Source organism: Rutidosis leptorrhynchoides, chromosome 3 (genome assembly GCF_046630445.1).
Source record: "Rutidosis leptorrhynchoides isolate AG116_Rl617_1_P2 chromosome 3, CSIRO_AGI_Rlap_v1, whole genome shotgun sequence".
NCBI lineage: Eukaryota > Viridiplantae > Streptophyta > Magnoliopsida > Asterales > Asteraceae > Rutidosis > Rutidosis leptorrhynchoides.
In genome coordinates, this window is record NC_092335.1 from 682,683,439 (window position 1) to 682,696,808 (window position 13,370).

The 13,370-nt window shown below is 31.7% G+C and overlaps 1 protein-coding gene across 1 annotated transcript; it reads right to left on the bottom strand.

Annotated features, from left to right (window-relative positions):
* Nucleotides 1-3,785: 3,785 nt before the first annotated feature.
* LOC139902685 (L10-interacting MYB domain-containing protein-like) lies at nt 3,786-6,267 on the bottom strand. Its single transcript, XM_071885290.1, has 4 exons — nt 5,942-6,267; nt 5,330-5,663; nt 4,683-5,243; nt 3,786-4,307 (listed from the first exon to the last, which is right to left on the bottom strand). The coding sequence occupies exons 1-4, from the start codon at nt 5,983-5,985 to the stop codon at nt 3,786-3,788; spliced, it is 1,461 nt and encodes a 486-aa protein (XP_071741391.1). The 5' UTR covers nt 5,986-6,267.
* Nucleotides 6,268-13,370: the final 7,103 nt, after the last annotated feature.

Sequence of the window (13,370 nt, forward strand, 5' to 3'; positions counted from 1 at the left end):
TTTCTCTGTGTCCTTACTGATTATGTACTCGGTAACATTAATTAAGTTTGAAGTTTGATTGTATTTAATTTCAAGTTCTTATTTAAGAAATTTATGGTACAGAATCAACTATTTTATACATATATAAATATATATTTAAGAAATTATCAATAAATTCAATGTTGGTCAACGACCGATGCGTCCCCGATGCGTCCCCGACTCGGCCGATGCGTCCTTTTTAGGTCTCGACCGATGCGTCCCCGACTCGCGACTTTTACAACCTTGATTATACTTATGTAATATTTAATAATCATACATAGACATCATATCTATTTATATATAGATTCATTTATAATCGTTTAAATAAGAGAAAATAATATTTTCATTTAATAAAGTAAAATCATATAATATATAGGTCATATCGGTTTCCAGTTTATAACTTACAGTTTATTCATGAATCGTAGGGTTAAGTCCAATGGATAATTAAAAGTATGGAAACATTTTAATGTAATATGTCAAATAGGTTTATTTTGTCGACAACCATTAACCCAGTTATTTACTCTACATGATTTCACTTTTACATTAAATATTATGAAAACTAAATGATTAACTTATCAAGAGTCACGAGCAAATTATTGTAAAGTATATATTGGAAATCAAACAAGAATCTCCACTAACCTTTGTCTAATTCCCATTAATTGGCCCATTTGTTCTTACTTGTAAATCACTTTACCATTTTCCGAATATTAATAAAAAAAAAATAGATTTCTTAAATCATAGTGGGCCTTGTAATAGAGACTCGTAAGAATAACATGATTCAATATATATGATAATTCAATCATATGATATTATCTTTTAATCTCATCGATAACTATAATAACTTATATTGAAACAAAATACGTTCATGTAAAGTATAATATCTAATACTTTGTTAACGTTTTCAACTAATAAGTATATATTATATATACATATCAATATACACATAAATGTTCGTGAATCGTTAAGCATAATCAAAGGGTAATTGATTACATGAATATAGATTTCAAAACTTTCGAGACTTAATATTACAGACTTTGCTTATCGTGTCGGAATCATATAAAGATTAAAGTTTAAATTTGGTCGAAAATTTCCGGGTCATCACACTTTTGACACATCAACGATCCAAATGGTAAAAAGTTCACTTATTTCGTATTCATTGTGTTGCTAAAACATTCACACAAAAATTTCCCATGGATATATAGTATAAAAAGTGTCAAATTCTGTAGAGTTGTGCCAAGTGATTTTTCCTGTACAAAAACTTGTCATTAACAAGTGATAGATTTAGCTTTTGAAATATTATAATGATGACGTTTTTTATTCTATTTTATGGTAGACCTTTATAAATTGATCATGTTGCAGTATAGGTGTAAAAAAGTATAAAGGATGTTAGCCGGGTCAAAAGAGTGTAACTCCGGCCATGCCTTAACTATAGCTCTAACTGTCCATCTAAAAGAAATGACAAACACGATGCGAATTATCAAAAACAGATGGGGCCACTTTTTTATAATAAAAAAAAGCTTGAGGTCACTCTCAGTGTTGTAAAAGTCGACCGACTTGGCCGGCGCGTCGGCCGATGCGTCGTTTTTTTGGGTTCTCCGTCCCGTTTTTTCTGAAAACGACTCAAAAGACGGTCAAAGCTAAAAGTTCGTTCGAAGACGGTCAAAGTTGGTAAAAAAACGGTCAAAATCATTCAAATTTTTGTCAAGATGTGATATGTTTTAAAATTAGGTTACGTTTTCATTTTTTGGACCGCTCTTTTCTCTGTGTCCTTACTGATTATGTACTCGGTAACATTAATTAAGTTTGAAGTTTGATTGTATTTAATTTCAAGTTCTTATTTAAGAAATTTATGGTACAGAATCAACTATTTTATACATATATAAATATATATTTAAGAAATTATCAATAAATTCAATGTTGGTCAACGACCGATGCGTCCCCGATGCGTCCCCGACTCGGCCGATGCGTCCTTTTTAGGTCTCGACCGATGCGTCCCCGACTCGCGACTTTTACAACCTTGGTCACCCTGGTGTGTGATCATAACATAATCTAATAGAGTTGTTAAAACATTGTTATTGTTAGTGATCTGTTTTCTCATGGTCTCAAAACTGCATTGTGTCTGCTAAGACAAAGACATACAAAAACAAACGATTCGCTTAAGACCACCTCCCACCCTCCGTCAGTTTGCAGTGTCAGTCCTTGCTGCATAAACTGACGAAAACTGACGAGCGTTAACGCGACGTCAGTTTTCGTCAGTTAGGGGCGCTAGTTGGGATCGCGACGGAATAAAAAGGTCATTTTGGGGTGTCGGTCTGTGATTGGGCCACGTGGACTAACCGTTGTCCAACGGCTTTATAGCCGTTTTTTTTTTATTTTTTTTTCCATTATAAATACAACACCTTCATTTCATTTTTACATAACAAAAACATCAAATTTCTCTTAATATTTATACATTTTACTCAAATTAATTATGGCGTCATATTTACTAGTTTTCGATTCCGATTCGGAGGATGTTCGTGTTATCCAACTTATTCAAGAATTGGACGAAGAGTCCGAAGTCGAGTCCGTTCCTCGTATTCCTAGAGTTCGTGGATACATTCCGAGAGATCGAGAGTCGGCAGCGCAACGTCTTTGGAACGACTACTTTGCTGACGCACCACTTTATCCGGCTAAGAAATTTAAAAGGCGGTTTCGACCTACGAATTAGTCTTTAATTATGTAATCTTTAATTTTATTATTATTTTAGATTGTAATTTTTTTATTACTAATTTTATTTAATGGTTTGTATTTTGTTTTTATTATTAATAAATATCTTATTATTTCAAACCTTAAATAATGTATTAAATTATATAAAATAAATGTAAAAATAAAAAATTGGTGGACCATACTGAAACTGACACTTAAAACTGACATTTTGCGGTAAAAGTGTCAGAAACTGACAGTGCCCAGTCAGAGTCAAGTTACAATTTTTGGCAAAAAGTGTCAAAACTGACTGTGACGTCACAGTCAGGGTTAGAAATGGTCTAAGGTGTTACGAAATATTGACCGCAACAAAGTGAAAGTGAAAAATAGAAGATTAGATTAAAAAAGTGGAGGAGCAAAATTAATAATTATACTCTACATTAAACAGGACCATTAAGTACACGTTTCTTATGCATAGAACGGGATCGAAATTATATTTCTAATCTAATCTAATTTCTAATTATATTATACTAAATAACGTAAATGGTACACTAAATAACTCCCTATTGGATAATACTGCGCCAAAACACTGTTTAAACCGATTCAAGATATCCGGGTATTCCCTTCTTGGATCCAACATATATACATCGATATGATAAAACATAAAACTAAAAAGAAATATAGTTACAAAACATAAAAAATTATAATTTGTAGCTACAAAAAAATCTTCAAATTTTATAGCTAAAAAAAATTAATAACAAAAAAGTTCGAAAATTTTCATAAGGTTACTTTAATATAATACCAAAAAAAAAAAAAAAAAAAAAAAAATTCAGAGTTTAATAAATTAGTGTTAGACGACGATACGAATATAGTGACATAGGATCTGCCACGTAGTTATAATTGTTACTGTACATGTTTATTCATAATAGTTTTTTTCCACTTTATCACTCCGCTAAAATAACTACACGATCTCGCCACATCAAGCGGATGCTCTTACTAGTTCATATTAAAAATTGTTTAACCACATCATTTACTGAATGAGTCGTCAATAGTTGATTCCAAAGGCTTAATTTTGCATCACATCTTTAACTTATTGTACTACCATTTTGGGGCCGAAGTTTCCTAATCAACCACTTTCTTCTCAATTTAACATCCAATGCTAAAAAAGTTTTTGCTTTCTTATCATCTTCCAAAAAATCACACGCGTCCAAAATAAGATCTTCATCCATATCAGGTAACGACTGAATCGATTCAATTACGTTTTCTATATCACCAAACTTTTTCTGGTTATCTTCATCTTTCCTCATTTCTACTAAACGAGAAACGGCACTCGCCATTTCTCGAAGTGCATTCACCATGCTTTCATGGTCCATCTTTACTCTCTTCAAATTCTTTGAACTTTCTTTGTGTTGTACCTCACGCTTAACATGATGTTCATTCTTTGAGGCTGCTGAACCACTACGAACTTGTTCAGTTTGGTTTGAACGATTATCGGTAGTATCAGAAAGACTATCTTTTTCATCAGTGTTCGATTCTTTAAATACAAAACACAAATCTTTATACAGAGCTAGTGGTTTCGTCATGTATTGTCTTGCATCAGAATTTGCCTGCACATTATTACAGGTTGTAAAAGTCGTGAATCGGGGACGAGTCGGTCAGGAGCTTACAGGAACAAATCCCTCTAGTCGGGCTTTGACCAACGTTTGAATTTTAGTAATGAATAAATCAAACATATACTCCGTATATATTATATTATAAATAAATATATCAAAAATAAAACATCAATATTTCGAATATATATTTCGAGCACACAATCTAATTTAAAAATATATTAAAATTTTGACCAAGTTTGACTTTGACATACTCAGACCCAACTCAGCCCGACTTTGACCGAGTAGCGGATCTAGGAGTCTGTCACCAATTAAAAGGTAAAAAAAAAAAAAAAGTACACTATTCAATGTTACTGATAAGATAATACAAACCTCAATGTAATCTTGCCAGGCACGATCATCAGCAATCACCATTTGACATAAATCGTCCCACAAAAAACCATCCGATTCCAACAGTTTGTTTACAACACTATATTGTCTTCTAAACGTCTTGTAACGATTTTTCAAAATATCAACATCATATTTGAAACCAAACTTGTCATTAAATAACTTAATCATCTCAATCCATGCTTGCTTACGAAACAACCCATCAATATGACTTCCTTTTCGAACTTGGTCAACCATAAGGTCAATGAAGTAACGATCCATTGATGGCTGCCAATATGTCCTAACACGACACCCTCCTGGATCAATATCGTCAGATTCTTTGGATAGTGAAACCCTAAAATCTTCATCGATCATAATTTCATGAAGAACCTCCAAATCAGACTCGTTATTTTGAATAACAGTATCTCCAACCGATTCGTTACCAAATTCTAACATTTTGTCAGAATTGTCAAAATTTGCTTCCACGGATATGTTTTTGTATATCTGACATAAATCAGAATAACATGGAATTGTTTTAATTCTATATATTCGAGCACCAGGTTGTACCTGCACACACGATTATCGGATTATGCATATTCATAAGTTCTACAAATAATTCATTTTTCAATTAAAATAATTGATAACTAACTTACCTTGATATAATCATCCCAAACACTATTATCAGCTGTCACCATATGTCGAGTACCGTCCCATGTAAACCCATCCAATGAAAGAAGATTGTTTACTGCTTTGTATAAACTTCTTAAAGTTTTGTGTCTGTTTTTTAAAACGTCTTTTTCGTAATGAAACTTGAATTTAGTACTGAACAATGTAGTCATGTGTTTCCAAGCTCTTTTACTAAATAAATGATCATCAATTCTGTTTCCTTTCCCAACTTGTTCAAGCATTAAATCAATGAAATATCTGTCCATTTCAGGTGTCCATATGGTCCTCAGTCGATAGCTTTTGTCCATGTTATTCTTATAACTGCGCGCCCACAATAAAAAACTACTACATTTTTATCCATTTTTGACTTCATTAGTGTAAAATCACTGAATAAGTATAAGTATTCACTTTTAAAAAAAAATATATATATATTCTTAAGAGGCATAGTTACAAACTATAACACAAGCATATATAATTGACAAATAAATACACATTATCGACAAGCTTTGAACCAACATTCTGTTAGTATTAGAACTCCAATTTTGAACTTTGTATTGTACGTATTAAACTATCAATTAGTAATACTAAAATACTATTACCGGTATGTGTTAACTAAGCCAAATTTTGCTGATGTGGCAGCCATGTTATCGGCCACATCATCAAACGGTACATTAACACTCGTTGAGGCGGTTGAGCAATGTTATAATTACAAAAACAAATTATTTAAATAAATTACAGATCGCCTTTTATCTGTTTCTCTCTCGATTTCTCTCATCTGATTTGTGTCACATCAATTTGTATCGAAATATTGTAGCAGTTTCGTAACCATATCATTTATCATCTATAAAATACAGTAATAAACCAGAGTTTAATACAATTTCAGGTCAATTGGATACACGTTGACTTTTTACTATCCAAGAAGATAAATAATAGTAACAATTAACAAGTATCGATAAGAATTTAAATCAATTAACGAATTGTGAGCATACGTACGAACTATCAAGTGATTGTAAATGAAATTTTACAAACCTGTGTAACCGATGGAGAAGGCGGGGCCCGATTGGTGCAATTTAGGGATAAGGATATCCAGAGCAGGGTATCCTTGTTCGTGGGAGTCGACGATTATTTTCGCCGTTATACAATTTTAACGGTGGAGACGTGGAGAATCCCACTCCCTCCCGCCGTTAAATCACCGTTAAATTCCACCGTTGAATCATGTGGTTTTCTCTTTCTTTCTTTTTCTTTTTTTTATTCAGTTCGTTTTTTTCTTTAATTATTTTATGTTTTTGTGAGTTGCAGCATTCCTTGACTAGATGAAGAAGACAATGAATTGCAGCTTTTTAGGTTAACATACTAGATTTTAAAGAAAATAAATGGGCTACATATGGGCTACATATGGGCCAAATTATTAGGCTAAATAGAGTACTTTTATTCTTTCAATATATTTATATTTATTTATTTTATATATTTGTGTTTTTTTTTTTTAAAAAATATTTGTGTTATTAAAATAAATTAAATAATGAATACAAATAATTTAAAATGTATTAAAATAATAATCAAATAATATAAAAGTGTTAGATAATATTATTAAAAGTTTTAAAAAATAATTAAATAATGATTTAACACTGAGATTTAACACTGAACTATTTCCCTTATTTTGGCGTCAGTGTTAAATCCAGTGTTAAATTTAATACTGAGATTTAACACCGAACGACTCCCTGTGCTCTAAACGATAGAGCGTTATAGAAAAGGATGTGGCCCTAATTTGATAAACCAATAGTTGCAATGGCCCACTAAGGTTTGAATTTTTTTTTTTTTTTTTTTTTTTCTTTTTTTGAAACAAGATATCAGTTCATTCAACTTTCATTTGGCTATGTGACTATGTCCATAATATTTTACACTTAGGTTTCAGACATCTCGTTTGTGTCTCCTAGTTGAAAAATAACAGAAAATGTAATTAATAAAAAAGGTCGAAAAAAGGGAATATAAGGTTAATAATGTGGCTACCTGTTTTTGGACAACAAATTTCCAACATTCTTTTGGAAAAAAAAAAAATGTAAACCTTCACTATCACACAATTGTGAGATTAGGACTAAGCTTCTTAACAGATATATCAGCAGTGTCACCTCATGCTAAGAACAAAGTAGTCAAAGAGTGACATACTTTCGTCACCTAAAAAAGAGGATGGGTACAAAAGGAGAATGTCTATGTTACCATTTTCAAGACTAATGCTAAGACGAAGAGATGAACACTACATAAACTAGTCTAATCTTTACTCCTAGTCGGAGAACTCGGATCTCTAGAGATATCGTTTGAACGTTTTTTGGGATATCTCGGCATTTCGGAGAAATCTCGGGACTGACGTTGATTTACGTTGACTTTTTATTTTTTTTAGTATAAATTTATATAATATATGTATATTTATATACACTTTTATGAGATTTTACAAAAAAAAAAAAAAATTACGAGAAATGGGAGAGCAAATCCGAGAAATTATGAAAATTTACAAGAAAATTAGAGAAATGAGCAATAAAATCCGAGAAATCGTAGCTTTGACCAAGTTTGACCCGTTGATCGGGAAATCGCGGGAGATGAACATCTCATCTCGGTTGCCTTCTAAAAACGAGATCTCGGAGAGTTGTTTGAGAGAAATAAAGAGCTTTACTACACTGCTCCTAGTAGTTTAAACTCGAAATCAAAGAAATATAGTTTCTATTGTTTTCCGTTTATTTTTACTATCCCCATTTCTCTATGTCCACGGAAACACAGTAACGAAAAAATAGCTCGTGAGCATTGAGAAAAATATTACTCGAGAACATAGTAGTGATTGAGCCAATACCCACTTTATTCAAAAGAATTTAATTATGGCTAGTTACTCATCCCAAGCGTGTTTAGATCTCTAATCTATCTATTTAGTACTGAATAGACACACTCAATTCTACTCGAGATTTGCTGGTGTCTTTAAAAAAATTAGTTTGATGCATAAATCATCATGTGTTTTGCTCTTTCAAAACATATCTTATAACATATTGAAAAGCAAATACTACAACATAACAAACATGAAATAAGCAGGCAAAATTCATTGTATCAAGAGTTGAAGGCTCTTTCTAAAAGAGTATTCCATAACAAAACTAAATTGTAACAAACATATCACTAAAATGAACCATAAAAGCTAATAAAGATATCCAACATACACAAGACACCTCATTTCTCGGATTTCTTTGTAGGCCCTGCAAACTAAAAAATTACATTCTCATTAGAACAAGCATCTGTTGGAAATATGTTCTCGGGTTGGCTACGGTTCGACCGTGGTTTAACCGTGGTATATATATTCCGAAGATATGCCCATGACATTAAATAATAAAAGTCTATTTATCCTATTCGGTCACACACAAAGGCCAATCGTAAATTGTTTGATATACCTTCTAATCGGAAATTAATTTATTAATCATTAGTTAATGGTTTAATAAATTAAATAAGTTTTTTTATGTGTATACATATACTTACAAATCTAAATATGTAGAGATTTGATTAGATTTTGCAAATCATATTTTATATAAGATATAAGATTTGATTTGATTTATAAAATATGATTTGATTTTGTAAATCTCATTTTATATAAAGATTTGATTTTGCAAATCTTTTCAAATCTTTATTTATTATATTTGTACTAGATGTATTATTGTATCAATTATGTAATATATAATACCAAGTCTTGATATTGGAATGTCATGTAAAAAAGATACAAAACACACATACAAAATGCTATTTTTTTCCTTATTTTCAAGTAACCAAAATACTTGAAATCTGTAATTGGGTTCGGTTTTTGGTGGAAATAACGAAGAAGAAAATATCCGTTAAGTAGAAGGTATAGATCGAAGCAAGGTTGGAACTTTGGGTGTCTACCGTTTAGAGGAACTCTTCTTTGGGTTTTAAAATTCGATCTTCAAAAGGCTACAAAAGTTGTATTCTAATCTTCTCTTGTTCGGTTTCGTTAATTTATTTTGTTTGCTAAAGTTTTGTACAATGATCCGTGGAAGAGTATGATATTCTAAAGTTTTAAAAATGTTTCCGCTCGCTTTGGATTTGTATCATACTCCAACAGTGGTATCCGAGCCATCTTGTACAAGTTTTAGCAAACTTATTGGTTTGATTTTCTGATTGATATATTTAACTACGGAGTTAAAAGATTATGCTAAACGATTGAATTAAAAGATATTTACTGAATCCTTTAAGGATTGTGATATTATTACGGGTCTCTGTTGTGAGGTCCACGTTGATTTGTGAAATCATTCCTTTTTAACGGTATTCGGAATAAATGGTAAAGTGTTTGTTTAAATAACGTAATTTGGACACATACAATAATAAGGAATATTAACTGTTAGAATTAAATCTATGAATAACTTGCGATGTGTATTTTAAAACGTGTTTATCCATATTGAAAATATATATTTAATAATACGGTAAAATATAATATTAACTTGGTCATAAAAAGATTTGATATTAAATATATATTCACAAATAGCAAGACAATGATTTATAAAAGTAAATGACCAAAACACTCGAAAGTTTAAGATACACTTTGAGTGATATAATTTATTGATAATTTAAGACTATATTTTGACAAAGGTACGAGTCACAAAACGTAAAGTGCTAGTTTTCTAAGCGTACGAAAATGCGTTCGAGAAACCGGAACCGGGACATAAGTCGAGTGATGACGTACGACTTATCGGAACAAAAATTACAAGTCCACTATGCATGTGAATTTAATATAATATATAATTAATTATATAAATTAATTATATTATATTTATAATTAAAAAATATGTCGACAAGCTAGTGTACAAAAGAGATGTGAGCTGTCCAGGCAGGCCATGCGATCGCATGGCATTTGCACTAGAAGCCCATGCGATCGCATGGGCATCAGATTCAGAAAACATTATAAAAGCTCGCGAGTTCAGTTGTTTGTCACACACACATATTTATTTATATTACTTCCTCCGTATTTAAATTATTATTATTATTTAAATTATTATTATTATTTAAATTATTATTATTATTATTATTATTATTATTATTATTATTATTAAGATTAATATTATTATTAATCTTAATAATTATTAGTATTATTAATTATTAATTAGTAATATACATAAAATACTACGACGAGGTTATGAGCGTGCCACTTTCAAAAATGGGTTTTTGAGCGGGATAAAGTTAAGGAAATTATGGGTTATAGCTATGGAGGTTATGGGTAATGTTCATGGGTATTATTTACAAGTCAAACCTACTGTTATCATCTATGTTGCATCTACGTACTTTTCTGCAATATTGAATCACAATATTGATACGTAAGCATTTATATTTTATCTTTTATATACTAATAGTGTATCCATGTCTAGTGCTCGAGTATATATAATTATGCATGATCGTATGCAAAATTTCATCGTTAAACAGTTATGATGAATCACGAGGTAAATACATATATTACTGATAAAAGGTATATGATATACATGTTTTTGGAAAGCTGGCGAAAAATCAATAACTTTTCATTTAGATATCGAATAGTTTCGATGAACGGATTAAAAGATATGATCAACTGAATTATAATTGACGATAATTGGAATTGCTTTTGAATCTGCAATTAAGATTTAAACAACCTATTTATGAGATTGATAAATTGGATTTTTAAATACTACTAGCCGAGTAAATGAATTCTTATATAAAGCACGTCTCGTTTTGTTGAACTATTGTCAAAATTGACTTTTTGAAACGACTTTAGATAACTTTTGTATGTCGATCTCGAGCATTAGGATTGTGATACACTATGACCTGACCTAGCTTAATAGACATTTATTGACCAACATATGTTCTCTAGGTTGAGATCTACGGTTATTTGGTAATCCGAGTTTTAGTCACATTTTGTTGAACGACTTTATATGCTGCTAAGGTGAGTTTCATATGATCCCTTTTTAATTGCTTTTGCAATACATTTTTGGGCTGAGAATACATGCAATTTATTTTAAACGCAATGGACACAAGTACATACTAAATTCTACACCGAGTTTAAACAAAAATCCCTTAGCTTTAGTAACTAGTAACTACCAGTTATAAGAACTGGTGGACGTGAGTAGTTGTATATGGATCCATAGGGCTTGACATCCCCGTCTGTTCCAGGTATAGAAACCCTAGTCTGAACTATAAAATAGACGTATGCTATTTGAGTTTAGTACACGTTAGATTGCGTGTATTATACATGTTGGTTGCATGTATGTTAAAACAGGGGTACTTATTATATAGACGTTAAAGCTTAGTTACCAGGGTGCTCAATCTTGTAGAATAATTTGATAAACGTTTCTGGATGAAACAACTGAAATCTTGTGGTCTACCTTTATATACAGATTATGCGATACATTAAAACTATGAACTCACCAACCTTTGTGTTGACACTTGTTAGCATGTTTATTCTCAGGTTCCTAGAAGTCTTCCGCTGTTTGCTTATATGTTAGAGAAGCTATGTGCATGGAGTCTTACATGGCATATTTATCAAGGAAACGCTGCATTCACCAAATCATCACCATGTATCTTATTTTGACTGCATTGTCAATGGAAGTAGTATTGTAAACTATTATTTACGGTGATTGTCTATATGTAGCAATCATCAGATGTCGAAAACCTTTGATTTAAATATTCATTTATGGTGTGCCTTTTCAAAAGAATGCAATGTTTACAAAACGTATCATATAGAGGTCAAAAACCTCGCAATGAAATCGATGAATGACGTGTTCGTCCATATGGATTTGGAGCGATCGTCACAGTTGGTATCAGAGCTTGAGGTCATAGGGAACCAGAATTTGCATTAGTGTGTTTAACTGGTAATTGTTAGAATGCATTAGTGAGTCTGGACTATGACCATATCTATTTTTACCAAGTTTTGCTTATCAATTCTTGTCAAGAAATTACATGCTTATTTAGACACGTTTTCCTGCATTTACTGCACAGATAGTGTATCGACAAAATTCATATCTTAGCGTATCTGTTACTGTAAACTTTACTTGACATCTTTCGAAAATTCCTCCGTGATTATGGAATTTTGGTATTATATATACATATGTAAATTATGTATTGAAGAGTACCAATCTAAATTCTATAATCTATTTCATATCAAAAATCATCTCTCTAATTATACAAGATGGATCCCGTATCTAGTTCAAATTCCTTAAACTCAGACAGCTATTCCGATATGGATATTCATCTGAACTCCGAAGACAGTGTAACCGGAATGAATCAACCAATTAGCCATCACCTATTCTGGATGAATTGGGGATGGGTTCGTAGCCTCCTCAATCATTGGAGACAAGAAGAAGGTGATCCCTTCCATCCACCACATTCACCTCTTGGCGAAGAACCTGAAGCACTTACCGGCGAACCTATTCGAAACACCATTTTCTCTCTCATTTTCCGAGTATCTCGTCATGATTATATACTATCCCATATTCTAAATCTTATTTATCCGATCGTCCGAACCACCGATTATCCCAGTATAATAGAAGAAGTCAACGAGCTTCGAGCTCAGGTAGTGGCTTTGGAGAATATGCTGCAAGGATTACAAACACCACCAGCAGCATCCGCAGCATAACCAGTACCACCATCATCAACACCAACAGTATCATTACCACCACCACCAACAACATCCGCATCTCACACCTCAACATCACAATCTGTACCTCGAACATCAACATCATACGCACCATAGATACCAAGAAATACCAACAACAACAAACGATGAAGTATTGATTCATAACTTCATCGAAGAAATATTCTGCAGAGAATATGTAGTTTCTAAAAGTTTTAGAGATTTATATTCTAGTCCTAGTCGAAAACCAAATGAGATTAATATTATGTTAACTCATTAAATCCATGATTACATCTAAAGAAAATATATATGTAGGTATATTTTCATAAAGATTGTAATTAAGAAAATTCTTTTGTACAAACTGTTAATGGTGAGAATATTTTAACGGGTAG